The following is a 19,316-nucleotide window of genomic DNA, read 5'->3' as shown; positions in this document are numbered from 1 at the left end:
AATGATAAGATACTTGCATGTCCTGTTTATTTACAAATACTAATAGCAAAAATAGTAATTGTGTTACCTTTACACAAAACCCTTAGATTTTTGGTAATATCATAGTATTCAATAAGTAATGGTACTGTGTTATTAGCAGTAGTACAATAGTTTGTGGACTAATAATTATAATGTAAGAAACTAGACTATTGGTTCCTGATAGTAATACATAAATACATATATTTAATGTAGAAATACCAATGGTAATTTTTTTAAGTTTGTTATTAAGGATTTAAGGTTTGAAAGAATGACAGGGTTTTGGAAATTTGCTTTCGTTGTAGATTATACAACGTAAGAATAATGGTAAGTGGTACGAAATTCCTTACAGTCATAAAATAAATAAGATTTTACACTTTCCTCAGACTTGTACACTCAAGAAGTGGCAATGACTTTTCACTTCACGGTCAAGTAGTTCCGCCCCACCGGACGTAAACTTTTCATAACCACAAAATTCCGATTGTCGACATTTTAGGTTGGTTTTGTATACAAAATCAGAATCATCATGGTAGTACTTAAGAAACAATTCTAATAAGCCCACTAAACAAGACGCTCACAGCCCAAAATCATCCACCGTTCAAAATGTGTAGCGGCTTGTGCAAATGAGGACTTTCTAACAAAAACCCCAATAAAGGAGAAACTTGGTAAAAACTCTTACAGTTTTATTGGCTAAGTTCTTTATCCAGCTTGTTATGCCATTTATTTTCATTATGGCAGCCATTACCTAAAAATGTGTTCTAGATTAAACTTTACGTTAATTTTTTAACAGTTTTGACATATTGAGAACATATAGATTTCATGACAAGAAATGCATAATTTTTCAGCTATCATAAAACAACTTACTTATTCCGACTGAGTCGGAAGGACGATCAAATTACTGCTCAATGAAACTGCCTTTTTTCCCGATTCAGAATTTTGTTCTCAGTGGTTTTAAAAATAATAATTAATCACTCCAGTGATCATCACCATTTAATTGGGGTATTCCATAATGTCTTTGTTTATTGTTGAGATATACTTGCGAAAATTGAAGTAACAAAACATACGAGTATATAAATGTCTAGATATTCTCTAAGTTACTTCAACGTTTTGAGCTGGGTTATACATCTTTTAGTTCAATTGAGTAGGAATGTTGAGTTCAGCTCTTTTTTACCTTCCGTAGTGCAGCGTCTGAAATCAGATCCCTGGAACTGGATTCCATGTCAGCCTAAAGAGATGAAAAATCAGCCATGAAGATGTTCAAAACAAACTCTTTACATATTTTCGACGTCAGAGACACCTACACTAAAAGAGAGGTCTTTTTGGTTTACCCAATAACCATCCATTGTAATGTAGACTAGAGGTGTTTTCATTATCTTATCAGGTACATAATTGAGTACAATATGATGTTAAGATCCCAAATGACGGTGGAGAACAATGGTGACATTGTTTGCCTTGTAAAACTTTTATCTTGTACATGAAGTTAATTTTTAAATGGCAAATGTCAATTACAGCGACGTAAGTATACTAATAAAACAATATTGGTTAATTATTATTATTAAGGTATCTTAAATTAAAATTTAGTGATTGATTATATTATAGGAAATGAAAGACCAGAGAACAGAAGAAAGAGCGACACAGGATATGTCAACACAGCGGGCAGTTCCGCTATTAATCTTTTATTGTGCGAGAGTTGGTGGCCGGACGTCACAAAAACAGATCCAAAGGCGTCATTTGGCATCGCTTCATTGAAACTGGTCAGTTCCTTCAATGTGTCTTGTTTGAGTTAAATGTAATGACAATACAAGTTCATATTATTTATTAAACATGAAAAGCTCCTGTATTACCTATTTGGGTATTTCATTTACAATAATTGTAGACATAATTAAAATAAATTGTTGACATAACTAATAAGAAAATACACGTCAATAATGAGCTAAATGTGAAAGTGGAGGGGAGCTGTAGTATCACTGTATGAGTACAAATAGAGGTAAGCAGACTAATAACTAATATTTAATGAGTTGATCTTAATTTATTCTAGAATATTTATGTTGGACAAGTTTCAAATAAAAAAGAAATTTCCGGTTACAGAAACCTTAAAATAATTATAATGAATAAAATATAAACTGACATTGGTTCAAAGGTTAATATATATTATTCTCAAACATCTACATGCACATATATTAAAGTATCAGCTCTCATTATTTGGTTATAATGGTTAATAGTGATGGTTTAGTGCTAGTTAGGGGTTTTATTGCAAATATCCCATTGAATCCAATACACTGTTTTGTAGGTAACGTGTAATTTGGTTAGCTTGCAGTGAACTGTGAATTACGTTTTCCCCTCAATTCCACAGGCAACAAAGGTCCAATAAGATACTTAAGTGTAGAAGAACAAACAACGACCAATGTCCTTTTTATTCTGTTATAAAACTTGTTCAATACTAATAAAAAGATACTCAAAATGAAAATACTCATCATCTTTTCAATCTTCGAAGTTTGTAAATTTACCAAGCTTATAAATTAAGCATAGTTATCCATAATTCTAACATTATAAAACACAAATAAATACTAGGAAATACAATTTTTATATTTGAATATTTATTTCAAATTTTGTATTAGATGTGTTGAAGAAATTGCATCCTAATAAACGCCAGACATTTGACTCATACATGCTTTATACTAATTATAACGTGACGACTAATCATCAGGTTAATGGTAAGGATATCCGATTAATAGGTTCTGAAATTCAGGACATCAACCTGGTCCATTAGAGTGACCGTGGTTCAGGTCCCGGAGTTCTGTTTGGTCCACGGAGCATAAATCCGTTTGTCTGCTTCATCTACAGAAATCAGCACAATTCAGAGGTGACACATTCAGTTTATTGAACGTTGCCATCTCTAAAGGCATAAATAAATATTATTATAATTTACTGAAGCTCAACATGAAAACTAAGCATGATATAGATAGCTTAATTTGTGAGTACGTAGTTGGTTGTCGGACAGTGTAAATATTGCATTTGTGTACTTTGGAAGAACTCTGGATATTTACCACAAATATTTTACAGATATGATTTCATGTATTATACAATAGTGAAGGATATTAAGACAGTATTAAGTCAAGGCGTGGACATGATTCACACCAGGCATGATACACGGGCACGAATTGTATAATCATTTATACATAACACAAAATCTAACACTGTTGTTACAAGTGCAAGTATGTGCGAACGCATTCCTTTAGCTACGTGTATCCGAGTATACGAGAAGTGTAACAACACGACCCAACGCGTCTTGACAAGACCATAACAGCGACTGAGTTCTGAGGACGATTGTATCTTGTACAAAGAAAGATACGATATTTTGGTTTTCGTTTGACAGTGTTATCGGTTTTCATCAGAGTTGTATTTCTTTGCTGTTAACGGAATGGTTACTGCCACCATATTAGGATCGATGTAATGTATAATTAATTACAGGAACAATTTAGAATATAGATGTTGGTTTTATTGTCGGTACTTGTTTGTAGTGCCTTACTGGTTATGCACGTTTCTCTTTATTTTTATGTTATATATTTTACATTATGTAACGGTTGCATAATAATGTAAATATATTATGTTAACAGTAATCATATACTTGATTATTTCGGTGCTTAAAATGTTATCATAATATATTAATATAGTATGCTAATTGAATAATATCACATGTGTAGCAGTTATGTTTAATTTTTAACTGCCACACCCAGTAGGAATGAATTTGTGGTGACTGCCTTAAACCTATGTTTTTATTGTATAATGAACTTCATGTATGTATTTTTACTCAACATGTTACAAATGGATCTCACCGAAAATTGTTGTATAATGTCGGTGATGATAGGACCTCTAAAACTTATGTCCGCTTAGTAAATTAAATGAACGAATCAACATCTTTTGACATTTGTACGAGTCAAAGTTAAGTAATTTTGTTACGCAATGTTTCTTTTCACCATTATGAAACTGAAATTTGTTGAACTGTGACGTAACGCATTTAAACTAGGGCCTTCTGCCGACAAAGCACGCAATTATAAATACCAACATTTTATCCAAACAATAGCTATAGTTCAGCTCTCCCTTTAAGTTCACAGTTTGGAAGTTCTCCTAACTAAGGTTCAAACTGTAACTTATCTTAAAAGGTGTAATTAGATATATCATATTAGTGAATATGATCGTATATTTATATTGTTTATAGGGAGTCAATATATATATATATATATATATATATATATATATATATATATATATATATTTCATACCAAAGGTATTGAAAAGCCTTACTACAAATTTTACTAACTAATTAAGTTTAGCTTACTCGTATATCTGTTCAAATTTGGATACACAAAACTAAGATACATAAATTTATTTTTGTTACTCAGTTAATATTAATCGGTAGTTTAATTAATCTTCTCCTTAAAAAACTAAGTCTGAGTGTATTTTTATTTATTTGAAAGCGATGGAGGAGTTAATGAAAACGTTAGCTCTTTCTCTAAGAATGATCAAAAACTTTCTAATATGAAAGACTAATGTTTTCTATTCATATTAATAACAAATTTGCAAATTTATTGAAACATTGATTGATACATCTTCTTATTTTTTCACTCTTAAAAAAGCTATACGACTGTAAATAACAATACATTTCAGTTATATGATTTATTTAAATAAATAATTAACTGTGTTACTAAGGACCTGCCAGGGTCTTACTGAAATCTTGTCGTTATCCGTCTGACTGTCCATCATATGTGCGATAACTCTCATAGGAAAGGTTCTAGACATTAAAAACTTGGTGCACACCTTCCTGTTAGGAATAGAAAGAACGCCTGTTAGTTTAATACAGTCCGTATGTCTGTATGTCTGTCATTCTGCCTTCGATGCGACAAGGCTCTTAAAAACTTTTATGGAGATTTATAAATTCGTGCTTAGTTTTATCTTGGTCCAAAGAAACCCTTTAATAAATTTTTTGTTCGTAAGTCAAATATAAGTCCTGTCTGGGCCCTTCGGTACTTCGTTATATCGGTTTATTATCATTAAAATACTAAATACTTGTTTTTATTATTTATTTGTTAGTGTTCCAATACGTTGTTGACTCATCAATATATTCAAATTTAATGTAAAATGAAATATTATCTATGTAAAGGTTTTTTATGACAATCCTCATATATTGTTACCTCTAATAAGCCAAATTATATTCCCAGTATCATAAATTTCTATACTTCTTGATCCGAGAGATGCCTCTTTCGTGAGTATTAATGTTTTTACTAGCGAGATTATCTCATGAGACTGGAATTTTAAAAATTAATAAAGAATAGTTGAGACAATTAGTTTTGTGAGAGTAATAAGTGAAACTTTGTCGCTATATATAGTTTAAAATACTGATAAATATTGTATGACTCTAATACCAATTGCATACTGAAAAAAATATTAAGTGTTTCGTATATCATTTCAAATAATCCTTGTTCAACAACATTCATCTAAATCTTATCCAATAGCGTTAAATAATATTATTTTCTGAGCGTTCTCCATAGATGACAGAACGGCTTTCATGTAAAACAGTTTATTCATTCTTATGCATTCAGAGCTACAAATCAATAATTATAGAATGAGTAAACTTAAATTACATGTAAAACATATAGATTTACCATTTTTGCTATAAATATTAAGAAGACTAATGACTAATAATTTATGAGGTTCGTGAAAAACAGCATATATGCAGATCAGTATTGTGGATATCAAACGCAATAATACAACAAGAATTAACAGAACATATTCCTTATGGCAATTTAGAAGGAGGTTCTGCAATGAAGGAAGTTTCTATTAGATTATATTATCCATCAAGTCAAAAACTTGCACTATGACTAATACAAATGATAAACTGCAGACATATCTACAGCTCAATAGGTCGGAGAAAGTATGAATTGTTTAGAAACGAAATTTTCCAAATTTGAAAGTAATAAAGTTCTTTAATACTAGTTTGATATATAAATTTGAATGGACTAAGAGAAAAATTAATTAAATACCTCATTTTCCTTATAATTAAATACAAATTTTTATTATATACAATTCTGCTATGTACGCGTAATATGCCACTGGACACACATACCCTCGACTACACTCATCAGCTGATTGTACAACCCTCCCTCTCATCTGCAAAATCTATTTCAATTCCACACTTCCGACCAAAAATTTGTTAAATAATTTGCGTAGATTTTTAATGTCTATAGTTTTCAAATTCTGTTTCGAGATACAGAACGCCACGTCGAGTATTTTGTTTTCTAATTCTTTTGATAAAATATTCTTGCACCGCTTTTACTTGTTCACTTGCCACAACACCTACCCACCGTAACACATTATCGTTCTCACCATGGTGTTATATCAAACATATTTGGCACTCAGGGGAACCCTGCAATTAATTAGTACATTTCTTCAAATCGGGTGTATGGCCATTTGTTCAACACTACTTTTTACGAGATTTCCAATGATTTTTAATGTCGTTGAAAAGACTATGAGTATTTATATTCATTTACTACCTCTATTGGGCACCCTTATACCAACATTTATCATTGGTTCTCAATTTAGACGCTTTTATAAATATCAACACTTTTGATATGTTTAAAGCTTGCAATATTTTTCTAAATTAGTTGTGAATCTCTGTGTATCTGCCAAATTGACTATGTTACTTGCTGACACATTTCACATTTAGTACGTGTTTTAATCTTATATATTAGTTTCTTATTCCTTCTTAATATTTTAGCAATCAGTTCTAGAATCTTTTTGATTATGTTATTTTTTATTACAGTACTTCACTACTATTGTAGTTGGCTTTTTCTATAACATTCCTGTTATACCACCAATTATTTATTGGGTTTAAATTTAATCAAAATGATTCAGATATTACCTCGCATTTTATTGAATACATCCCGAAACTTCTCTTCGTTTCAGTTCTTTACTTAATACATGGGTGTGGTTTTACATTCTAATGTTTCTCTATCGACACACATATACACATAAACGTGTCTCTTATAGATGAAAATACGTAAAGATGAATGATTGTGTAAAAAATAAATATTTTGGACATACCAGGCATTTAAAAATATAGATTTTATTTGGTGGAAATACAATTTAATTACTGTTTAGTTTACTTGGAATGATTTAAAATTATCTCAAATAAACGTTGGTTGTTTCCTCAGAAAGTTCTATTCCTAAGAGAACGAAGCGTTATGCCCTGGAGAGAGCAAAGTTTGTGTAGAACTAAAGAGAAACTCAATTACAACATTTGTCTTGGAGTCTTAAGCGAATGCCGTTTGTAAATTGTTGAATACGAGAGAAATACAACATTACGCATCTAGTTACAAAACAATAGAAACTGCCCACAAATATAAAGAGTTTAACTTGAAATACCTATATAGTTTAAGTTTTAATTATAATTATGTACATAATTTAAATGATTAATAGATCATTGAATTTGCAGTAAAATAAAATAAAACTATTCCTATAGTTATAATATCATCTCCAATCTCACGTCGGGCAATTTCATCCTATAAATAAAAATTTTACAAGTAATAACAGGGTTTTTGTAACATTTTTGCAAGAAAAACATTGTAATTAAAAGAATATTTACATTTATTATCATTTGTAAAGAGAGTAATTTATACATTCTAATCACCTAAAGCTACTGTATTGACTTTAATACAATTTTCCATAGACATTGGCAGGTATGTAACAATTTAATTCATCTGTGTAAACAGTGTTTTATGACTCTACAACCAAATGTTTAACTAATGTAAAAAGTAATTTAAATCTGTAGTGTGTGTGTGTGTGTGTGTGTGTGTGTGTGTGTGTGTGTGTGTGTGTGTGTGTGTGTGTGTGTGTTATATATTATACGAAGAATATTAATCTTAAATATTTCATTCTCATAACGGTAATTAAATGTACGGAATTTATGGCTGATGTCTGTTAATTCCTCAAGAATGTGCAATGGTTCAGCATTTTAAATATAAACATTCCTCATTTCCATAAAATATGCGCCTATATGCGCTATACGTAGATATTGGCAGGTATAATCCTCACTATTTATTTATTTTGCAACTAGTTGCTAACCGTGCCTTTACAAGCAGTTAATATAATCCAAGTATTTTATATTTATAAATACACTTTATGTTATAATTTGATGGAGGCCTACAAAAGTTCTCAAACATAAGTAGGTATTTATTAGGTATATACTATTAAAGTGTTCATGTTTAAGGATATGAGAGTTCGGAAATCAAAGATATATATATATATATATATACTAACACACATAGGACTGAGAAACTTACTTCGGGTAAAAAGTGTCTACTTCTGGCCGTTTTAACCAAATTCCCTTATAGTTCCACCGTTCAGTTTTCCTTACTGTTCCGATCAAATATATTCGTACGTAGCTCTCGGAATTTGCTTTGGTAATAAAGGGAATAAGTGTAATCCTGCTCATGTAACCTACTTTCGATCTAAAATATTTTCAGTAATATAGCCGAGTCACACATGCCTTGTTGTCCAGATGTAACAAAATATACTTGTAAACTTAGGACTTAGAAGCACATTGAAGTCTAGGCGTAAACTCTACCTACTTCCTATTTACTACTAGAATATTATCCTTATTAAGTTCATTCAATATATAAAAATGACCATTTATAAGGTTAGCGTATTTTACGAACTGTAGTCAGGTAGAGAATGGATCTTTGGGGCAAGTTTTTACATGTCTGTTTTTCAATAAGCTCCAGTTCAAATGTGATATTACAATGACAAGGAACCCCGCAAATTTATTAGAGTACTTTATTCGAAAGATGGTAATAAAACATTGTTTAAATAGTATTTATAATCCAATAGAAGTTTCTAATTTGTCACTGGTGCAATCTTGATAAAATTTTGATATAATCATGTTATTTGCTACCTGCATCATTTTTAAACAGTCATTGTTCTGTAAATAAAATGAAAACTTAATGTTTCAGCTAATTTGTCGAACTTTAGCTAAAAGTATCAAGAGCTTTTTAATTTCAGTTGAATTTTGATTGTGAATTATAAATACTAAAATGTTCTATTACAAATTCCAAAATATTTCAAGTAACTTTTAAAATCTTTTTCTTTATATAAAACGTTCTGCAATTTAAATTTTACAAAAGTTATTCCAAATTGGTCCAACTGTTTTCAGGTTAGAAACTTTTCTAATCATTTTTATTTACAAGATGTGATATATACTTCAATTACTGTAGTTTTACAACCTAAGTAAATGTCTAATGTAAGAAATTCGACAATAATCATAACCGTCTCACCGTATGGTCGGATAAATGAATGGTATAGGTAGAGTTGTTGTTGAAGTTGAATTGCGCAATGACTAGCAAGTCATTTTCTGATTCTAAATAGATCCGGATGGGCAAGAAATATTATCATTTCCTTAGGGTAGAAAACTGTGTTACAGAAATAACTGATGTCATCACCATATCATCATATCGAACACCGAAACAGCAACATTAATAAACATCAGTGAAAAGAATATACTAAATTTTCTTTTAAAATATTTCTTTTACTAAACGCGTTTAAAAATAACAAATAAACTTATAAATAGTATGATTAATATTTGCACAGTATTCAAATCAATAGTTTATCTGATAAAGTGTCAAACATTTATGTTGGAAACATAGTTTATTTCATAAAGTTTCGTACATGCTGTGAATCGATGAACGGATATGCACAGTAATTGTGCTTTACTTACTTATATTTGTAATTTAAAATTAATATTCTTCACTAAAAATTCCCATAAAAATTGTGTTTGAAGCTTAATAATATGAAATTTCGTGTACATTAATATGTATCTGAAAGCATTTATATACACATGGTTAGAGAGGGTATATAAGATGCGATTCTAATATTATATTACATTAACAGAGTACTCTAATAAACCAGGGATCCAATAATTAGTAAGAACAGCTCCCTCCTCTTTTGGGAGCTATTCAATTCAACCCCGGCGTCAAGGGAAAGTAGTTAGAAAATATCAAGACCGCTTTGAGGACAGTACACAAAAAGAGCCTTAGCGAGTCAATTCCAATTTTAGCGGAGGCAGAAACATCCTTGATATTTGATACCAGAGACCCTTAAAATACGTTTGGTGGTTGAAATTATCAACACATATTTTATTCTATAATCAGACACACAAATAAATTGTGTTATATTATTGATGTGAACAGTCATGAAACACATAACCGTCTGACACTAAAACAGTATATATTTAAGATATTAATTTAAGTATCATTAAATTTATTCCTAATACTTTATATTGCACTCTATGTTTACTCTTACTTTATAGTTACGGGTTTATATTATTTGTTAAATGAACAAGAATGTCAGCGTTTTATTCATGTGTTTAGGAGAAATATGATCGTGTATGTTTTGGGTCCTTCCAGAGAATCTGTAAATATTTCCCTCACATAGATTAATAGATCTCTATATTTGTATTATTTCTAAACACGACATTTATATATATATATATATATATATATATATATGTTACGCCAAGAATGTATTTTACCTTTAACATTTTGATGAGTTAGTGGATGGTTGTGTAATTAGAAATTTGGAATGTTATAGTTTTTTTTTATAAACAAGTCGGCAAAGAAAGTGCTACGGCTACTAATAAAACCTGTATATTTTATCATATAACAAACATTCATATATGCTAAAGTCCCTAGACATACTTCAACTTAAGAAAACGAAGAGTTTAATATATAATTGTATGTAAGTATATGTAATTAAGTTATATAAAGTAAAATAGTCACAGTTACAAAATATTTTTATTGAAAAAGACATCATATTGACATACACTGTTATAAAATAAGTTGAGGTAACGAATATCTAAAGCAAAGATGTATAAATGCGTAGAATTACTTGTTAAGTCTTTTAATAGTACCTGCAGTATTTTCACAAGAATCTAGGGCTGTTTCTGTCGATACTGTCTTTTTAATTGGAGTGATTTTAGCTTTTCTGCCCATCCCCATCTCAGGAAGCTTGGAAGATGTAGATGGTGGGGGCCTTGCAGATAAATCCTTCGATGATCCGAATGTGGAAGGCTGTTGTGGAGTTACCCTTGGTATGTTTGAAACGTTACTTTGCTTATCCTTTTTACTTGTAATTGGGTTCATAGTAGGCTTAATAATAACTCTCGGTTCTATTCTTTTAATCTGAGAGTGAGGAGGAACATTATCAACAATGTGTGTTGCAGGACGGATGGGGGTGTTTGATGATGTAACTGGATTTCTTACTGCTACAGGAACGTTGCTCTTCACTGTTGGTTTTAGATTAACAGTGAGCTGCGATGTTGATATTGGAGTTACTGGAGATGTGTTTGAATGTTTTCTTCCGAGAGTAGAAACTCTAGGCGGAGGAGGTGGTGGAACCTTCAATGATAATGGAATATCCCCTCTGTAACTCCCTTCTTCAATCCCTCCAGGATCCGTTATAAAATGTGAACTTAAAGGCAAAGACCGTCTTTTAGTTGCCTTTTGAAGATGAAAGTCCTCTTCGTCAGGATAATCTGGAAGTACTTTGGGATAATTTCTTCTTTTTATGTTGTCTAACGCTTCTTCAGCAGATACTTCTGTACCCTCCGGCAGATCGTCTCGGGAAGTTACGTTTATATCAAAGTGCTTATCACGAGTTGGTGTTAGTTGTGCTGGAGTAGCGACTTTGGGCCGCTTTTGTACTTGACTATACAGAACATCACAAGGACCTTTGTCAGGTGATATGTGAACATTGATTGGATTAGAACTGCCAGATCTGTAAGGCACAGGGTCTGATCGAGAATGAAAGTGAGCGACAATGGGAGTGTTGTCTGATTTTGCAGATACTTGCAGATTTATACTAGTACTTCTCCTCAAAGGCTCAACTCTTTCACTTATTGACTCATCTGAGTTCATGGCATCTGAACGTTGTAAAGATGGGCGTTTTAAAATAGTTACCATTGAAGTAGAAGCTTTTAAGCTATCACTGTATGGACTGGGAGATAAATACGTAAGTGCCAGACCTTCATCCATCGATTTAGTAAGTTCTATTGGAGTCTGCTGCAGGACACTTGCTGATCTTGTGGCTGGAGTCGCATCAATAGCCACGGATACTTTTTTGGCTTTTGGTTTTGGAAGCATTGAAAGGCTTCCAACTTTAGATGTATTGGAATCTAAAGTTTTATTAGATATCTGATCTAACTGGTCTGCACATGTATCACAACTTCCTACTTTTAAATCAGTTTTTTTGCCTTTCCTAAGAATTCTTGGCGAACACCTCTGAACAATTTCTTGCGCGATCCACTCCTTCACTTTTGTATGAGGGTCTATCGTAACGGTACTACTGCTTGCTTGCCTGGAAATTCCCATCCTTTTTCCTGCTTTACCTACACTAGCAGTTTTAACACTGCCGGATTTTACTTGTTCATAGATACCTTCACTGGATTTCAAAATACTCTTAATTTCAGCATTTTTTGTGTCTCTGGTAGTTCCAGCAGCTACTGGACGAGACTCAGTCTTCATGTAGTGGTCTTCCATATCGTCGTCTTCTGTTCCTACGTTTACGCATCTATATCGAGTATTAACGATTCTTTCTCTGACTCTCAGTTTGTCACGCTGATAGTAAAGACCAGCAAAAGCGCACAGGTTTACTACAAGGAAACTGATTCCAACTAAAATTACGATACTTAGAGTAACAGATGAGGCTATAGCGTTTAACCGAGTACTCTGCCCATCTGGATCAGGATGCTCCTTGGTTTCCTCAGGTACGCTCATTTCTGGTTCAACAGGAGGCATAAAGGTGATAGGATCGTAGTGTATTCGTGGTGGTGGAGGGCTTTTACCATCCGTACCCTGTTGTGATGTAATTATGTCCTTGTCTCTTATGTCTGGTTCAGGAGAAAAGTGGGGCGGGTTTATATATATGTCTGATCGGTTTAATGACAAAGGAAGATCATGGTTCCAGAAATTCATTTGTCGCTGGCGGTAGAGTTTTTGTATGGATGGTGGAATACCTGCAACACAATTATTAATTAATATATGATAGGAGATAGAAAAATAAGATTAGTTTTAATGATTTTATTTAGTACTTTATACAATTAACTCTATTTTTTATTGACGGCATGGACGATAAACAAAAATATGCTCAATAATTAATGATCTATTTCAGTTATACCAGTTTATAACGTTACTTTTCGATAATTAAATTACTGAAAAAATAAGTTAGATTACATTATTAAAAAGCTATAAGTACATAACTTTCCTTCCAATGTGTTTTTCGAAAATATTGCTGTTACACGTTGTTAATCCATGTTTAATTTAATCAATATCCCAGTTCCAAGCAAAACATGTAATTCAATACATTTGTATAACGTGTAATATTTCTAGTGGAGTAGGTTCTAGTTTTTAATATTCAGACAAGGACTCCTTGTTGTCTTTGAAATAGTTCACAGTAAAATCAATACTGATAAGCTTAGCCTGTAACATTAAACCCATCATTTGACTAAATGGCCCTCCGTGAATCCACAGCAGCCCTGATGCTCTGGAAGAGCTGGAAATCCCCCCCTCACGGATGCAGTGAGGCAAGAACCAAGGTCGTATTAATATTACCCTGATAGAATAAAATCATTTTCTGCAAGAAAATTACTTTCCTTACATTGATTATTATTTAAAACTATACTTTTTCCCTTGAAAACTTAGTACTTCTTTATTTTGATATTTAATTTAAAATAAAGTTTTATTTGAATTTTTCTTATTTTAAATCAACATTTCATTATTTAAGTATGATGTATTTTCCAATCTTGTGGTACTCCAAAAAGCTTACTACCATAGTACGAGACACATCACCGCAAGCCTGACCGTACGGGCAGATACCGCACCCCCCTCACCCATCACCAAGAGGCGTTGTCACGTTGTCATATGAGTCGACGCGACGGACATGTCGTTTCGTTTTGGTTGTTTACATCCATTTTGTTCTTCTGTGTTCGAGTTTTCTGCATGCTTTTTTATAATTATTATTTTGACTCACGTTCTGTTCGATAGTATTAATACGTGTTAATTTAAATCGTGAAGGTAAAATATTCAGGAAGATAGATGAGAAGTAACGATGAGTAGTAACAAATGATCGATTGTTGAATTCGATAGATATCCCATCACTAGTTATCCTTCCGTTACAGATGTCAATACTGCACCACAATCCAGGTTTGCATTTATATATCTGGCACTAAAATAATAAGTTACGCAGGATACATACCTACATTAAATCACGCACAGTCATTTAACGATCATTTATAGCGCTTCCTTTAGTATGAATGGTTATACAATATACAAGATATACTCGTCAATACCTATGCTGTAATACTTCTCGTCTATCTGCTCGAACTCTGGCCACTCCACGTCGTACTGCCGCCAGTCACTGTGACTCTGGGTCTGGAAGTTGTGTCTGCGCGGAGCGTTGGGATTCCTGCAATATTATTCAAAAGCATGATTATTGTGGTCAAATCTGTACATTTGAGCAGGTAGCGAGAAATTAACAATATTACAATCTTAATCACTATATTTCGTTGAAGAATATTAAAGCTTCAGGACAAATAAACGAGTTGATAAACAATTTACAGTAATACCTGCAATATGTGTTAAACTTCAATCCATTCTAATTAAATAATACTTTATTACAATTATCTACATCATATTTTGATTTTCAACATTAGTTAGTTATTCGTCTACAATCTTGGAGGAAAAATATTGATTTAACAAACTGTTTAACAACTGTTATTATAATAGGTAGTTGAGATGTTGGAATTACGATATTACAATCGAATATCATATATTGAGTGTTACATAAATACCTAATTATGAATATCATACAATACAACATTCTCAAAACGCACTGTACAGAGCACAGAATAATAAGATCCTCAAGTCAGTCTCCGTTCCTTTTAAGTTCCTTCAATTCAGGGAGGTGTTATCATGATTCTCGCCACAAGCCACTGACAATTTCCAGTTAAAATAAAACTAGGAGTGTTTATTCACTCCTTCTTTTTGCCGTTAAAAGGAAAAGGTTTATTTGATATTACTTTACTTAAAATAATTTTTTTTTCGGTTCAAGAAGTTTAACTTTCATGAGTGTTTGATTAATCCTATTGTTTTGTGAATTACGATAAGTATAGTTTCAAGGTAATAGTGATTATTAAGTGTATTAGAGCTAAAATCTTTAGAAAAATATAAAAATATTATGATTCATTTATAAAAAAGTAACTTTCCTATACCAAAGTACCAAAGGCATTACAGTAGTTCTAGAAATTCTATGAAGGTCTGGAATAAAACAAATAGAGTACAATATAGTACTGGCTCTTAGGGAATACAGCTCGTAGTCTATCGCATTTGTAACCAAGATAGGGGACTGCAGCTGTGCACAGGTAACGCATAGTAACTGACCGAGATTGAAGACTGTGTCTGCATCTATTTTTGTAAACGCATTAATGCTTCATACAAAAAAATTAGCAGAACAACCGCTAAGTCAAAGTTCGGTTGATGTTAGACCACTTTGGGAATTAATATAAAAAAGAACTAATTAGGAAACAATAAGATTATACCCATTAAACATACCTCAACCAACAAAATTCGTACACGCCATGACAGTAAAGGTCTAGGACTAAAACATAGAGCCCGAAGCGGCTTATATTTACCCCTTCCCCACCTGACTATCGCCTTCCTGTCCTATTGCTTTAGGTGGAATTACGCGGTGACAATCCGACATCCACATTCTTGTTTGTATCCCACTATAGCTGGTGCCGGTATTATGTGTGATTGTGATTCTCGTAATCGTGAATTGTGCTTGGAACTTTGCATCCTCTGCAATGATAACACCTGGACTGGACTCCACGCAGCTTCTTTCTCTTATTTCTGTTTTTTATGTATCAACACGTCCTCCATCTGTCGAGGAGGATATATTCCAATCCTCGAATTGTGTGTTATATCTTTTGTAACATATAATGATGGCAAGTTTCCAAAATTCATAGAAACACTAAAACTCATTACACGAATATATACTACGAGTTACATGAGTACAGAATAAAGGGAAGCCCAATGGTTTGCAAGATTGAAATTTAAGTCAACACAAACATGTAGTTCGTTGCGTAATAAATAAATTTAACAGTATTGAACTACACTGTTAATTTATAGTTTTTCGTTAGATGCAACATGAACTAATCCACAATACTGTAAAACCAACATATTATACATATTTGTAACTCTTACTCTGTTATTTATAAGGTATTCAGGATCAACTCGAGATCTGTCGTGTCGTACTTGGTTGATACGTTGTAATAAGTTTTGAAACAATGTACGCAGTGTATTTGTTGAAAAAGTGAATGAGTTCCATATTCTATCCAACAAACATCGATGAAGCAGTACTATAAATTAATACATACAATTTTTTTACTACTGAAAAAAAGTTTTTCTGAACCGAAATCTTTATTTCAGCATGTAGAGGATTTTTTATGGCTATTATAAACCGATATCCAATGTAATATTTTGTACATTCATCTTATAGTACATGAAATAACTAAGTATTAAGCGGTAATGATTGTTGCCAATTGCTCACAAACATATGAGAAACATGACAAGAAGGACTACTGAGGTCAAAGAGTTAAGAGGTTATAAAGGAATGATTCTCACATCAACACAAAATATCAGGCTCTCAATGTTTTACGTCTTTCCTCGTCCAACCAGGCTCTGCAAAGGATACTCCAGTCATATTAAGACTTTTGAATAGTGTGATTCCTCCAAAAATACAAATAAAGTAGTCAGAAATGCCCTGTGAGTTGATGGAAGCCATGCTCCAGTTATTTCCAAGAGCAATTGCCTAACTTCCTCAATCCACACAACAAAACACACCCTGCAGAAAATGCCTTATCATTCAAAAAGAATTATTATGGTAAAACCTGCATTATTTTTAATTATGCAAAATATCTAGCACTGTTAAGAACATCTTTTTTTATAATATTAGTGTATTTACCTTAAAAATTTCAAAGCCAAATTTAGTTACTCTGGAAATGATAAAAATGAAGCTCGTCTATCAATTGGTCATGCTGTTCGTGCTTTTGATTCTTCAATGAAAGTACAGACTATATGAATGAGCTCGTCAGTAAAATTGATCAAGACTTTTCAGTTTCGTCTAAGATAATTCCATTAATTGGACATCCTGACCAAATTGGTTATTGGTTAAAAATTGGCTTATTATAGGATAAAAATAAAATTGAATCAATAATTGTTACAAGATTACCCTGTTTTTGCGAAGTTAGTCCAAAGTGTCATAACTACTTCGGAGAGCAGCTTCTCCTGCTGGTTGTAGCTAGTGTCGTAGTGTAAGCCGCGCGTCTCGAGCGGCACGCCAAACACGTACGGTAGTTCCTCACCCTGTACTGACTGCTGGATCTGGCAACATTATTCATCACTGGATAAGTCTCAGATTTTTCAAAGTCCATAATCATTTGTTCAATAAATAATTACCTATAGTACGCATATACAATTAATGACCACAAGACATTAAGTAACACTACTAAATGGTTTTGTTTTAATATCCTAGTTCTCTTTGTAGCAAGCCAAAGTATGTGTATAAATCATATTGAAAGATCAAAATAATTTTACATCTAGAATAATGATATTAATTAAACAGAGGAGAGATTGTTTACAATTTTTAGAAATTAAAGTCTATATTTTTAAGATATCATCGACATATACTACAAATCATATCACTATATATCAATCTGCGTTCTCGATACAATTGTACCCATTAGTGGGAATGAGCAATACTGAGTCAAGATGAATTGTAATATATTGTGTAAAGAAATATCATCTACACGTATTCCCTTATTATCTTTTAAATAATATTTTATCATCGTATGTCTTAAATATCTTTAAGTGAAAAATTGCCACAATAATATTAGGGTATACTCCGAGTTATATACGGTAAACATAATTTTATATATTGTTTCAAATATTAGTTCTAATTAGTAGTGTTTGTTAAATCAAAAGTTTGTTAAAAAATATAAACAATTTCGTATGATTGGTTATATAAACCTCAAACAGAATAAACCGCAAAGTATAATTCCTGGAATATAACAAATGTTAAGAGGATCCTAAGAATGTGGAATTGGTATTTAGTTATATTGTTCTCTAGTTATAAGGATATAACGATTTTTTTTGTATATATATATATATATATACAAAACATTGTATATATATATATATATACAAAACATTGTATATATATATACATACGTACATAATGAATATTGTATTATGTTACAATTATGCAACGCAAACCTTTAAACGACAAATGCAGAATTTGGTTTTTAAGGTTCTTAAACACAGAAAAGAATTTATATGCCTTACCCATGTTCGGAGATTGGCGTAATTGGTCCCATGCTGGAAGACGTAGAAGTATGACTTGGGGTTGACGTTGCAGTGGTACTGAGCTGTCCTGACCACTGGAGCTGCCACCCTCGCGTCACTGAGTATCTGCAGCAGAGTGTCCCGATAACCTTGGGCTGGCGATCCTGATCTCGTCTTCTCCCAAGTGCGATAGTAAGCCATCGCCTTCGTCCGCGCTAGCTCTGGCAACTTCTTGTCGTGGTAATAAAATATTTTATATCATAAATATATATTTACTCTTTAATTTAACAATAAAGTAAACATCTTTGAATATCCTACATTGTTGTTTACGTTTAAAAAATAGTACAGCTCATACAGTTATTAAAGTTTAGAAAAATGTAATAACGTACATATATTAAGAGTTTAGTGTAAAATGTTGATAGCAATCGAGTTTTCCAATTTTCCTTCTATTATTCCAGAATTATAAACCATTTAGTGTTTAAATAATTTCAGATATGTATCTTATAACATTTAAAAACAAGCCAAGTATTTAGCTTCTTCAGAAAGCAATTCGGTGATATACATAATTAAGCTATTTGGTTATAGGACAAAAATGTTTTGTACAGACGTGGATTTACAAGTTTAGTTACTAATAATTTTTAATTATGTTTGGATACATATTCAGTTGTAAACCGTTGTGTGTGTGACAATTGAACCATTAGGAAACCTCAGGGGTAATCATATAATAAGTAAAGTTACATTTGTTTTTGAAAAAGCTAACAATTTAAAAGCTACTGTCAATGTTAGAATGATGGATCTTATCCATCTTGAAACGCTTTATTGGTTTTGACTGGCTAACAACTTATCAAGACGTCT

At 32.1% G+C, this 19,316-nt stretch overlaps 1 protein-coding gene across 2 annotated transcripts in view; it reads right to left on the bottom strand.

Moving 5' to 3' along the window:
• Positions 1 to 10,840: 10,840 nt before the first annotated feature.
• The window catches only part of LOC124359327 (neuroligin-4, X-linked), a 172,265-nt gene continuing 163,789 nt past the window's right edge, over positions 10,841 to 19,316 (bottom strand). The window contains exons 6-9 of one of the 2 annotated variants that reach the window (XM_046811986.1): positions 18,462 to 18,692; positions 17,350 to 17,501; positions 14,411 to 14,526; positions 10,841 to 13,078 (exon numbers count right to left, since the gene is read on the bottom strand). In XM_046811986.1, the coding sequence (XP_046667942.1) occupies positions 10,950 to 13,078; positions 14,411 to 14,526; positions 17,350 to 17,501; positions 18,462 to 18,692 (2,628 nt within the window). In that variant the 3' untranslated portion in view covers positions 10,841 to 10,949. The remainder of the gene's footprint in view (positions 13,079 to 14,410; positions 14,527 to 17,349; positions 17,502 to 18,461; positions 18,693 to 19,316) is intronic. The other variant, XM_046811987.1, reaches the window with a different exon arrangement.

The sequence above is a fragment of the Homalodisca vitripennis genome, chromosome 4 (genome assembly GCF_021130785.1).
Source record: "Homalodisca vitripennis isolate AUS2020 chromosome 4, UT_GWSS_2.1, whole genome shotgun sequence".
NCBI classification, from domain to species: domain Eukaryota; kingdom Metazoa; phylum Arthropoda; class Insecta; order Hemiptera; family Cicadellidae; genus Homalodisca; species Homalodisca vitripennis.
The sequence above is the reverse complement of the archived record's forward strand: the minus strand, read 5'-3'. Positions and strand labels throughout refer to the sequence as shown.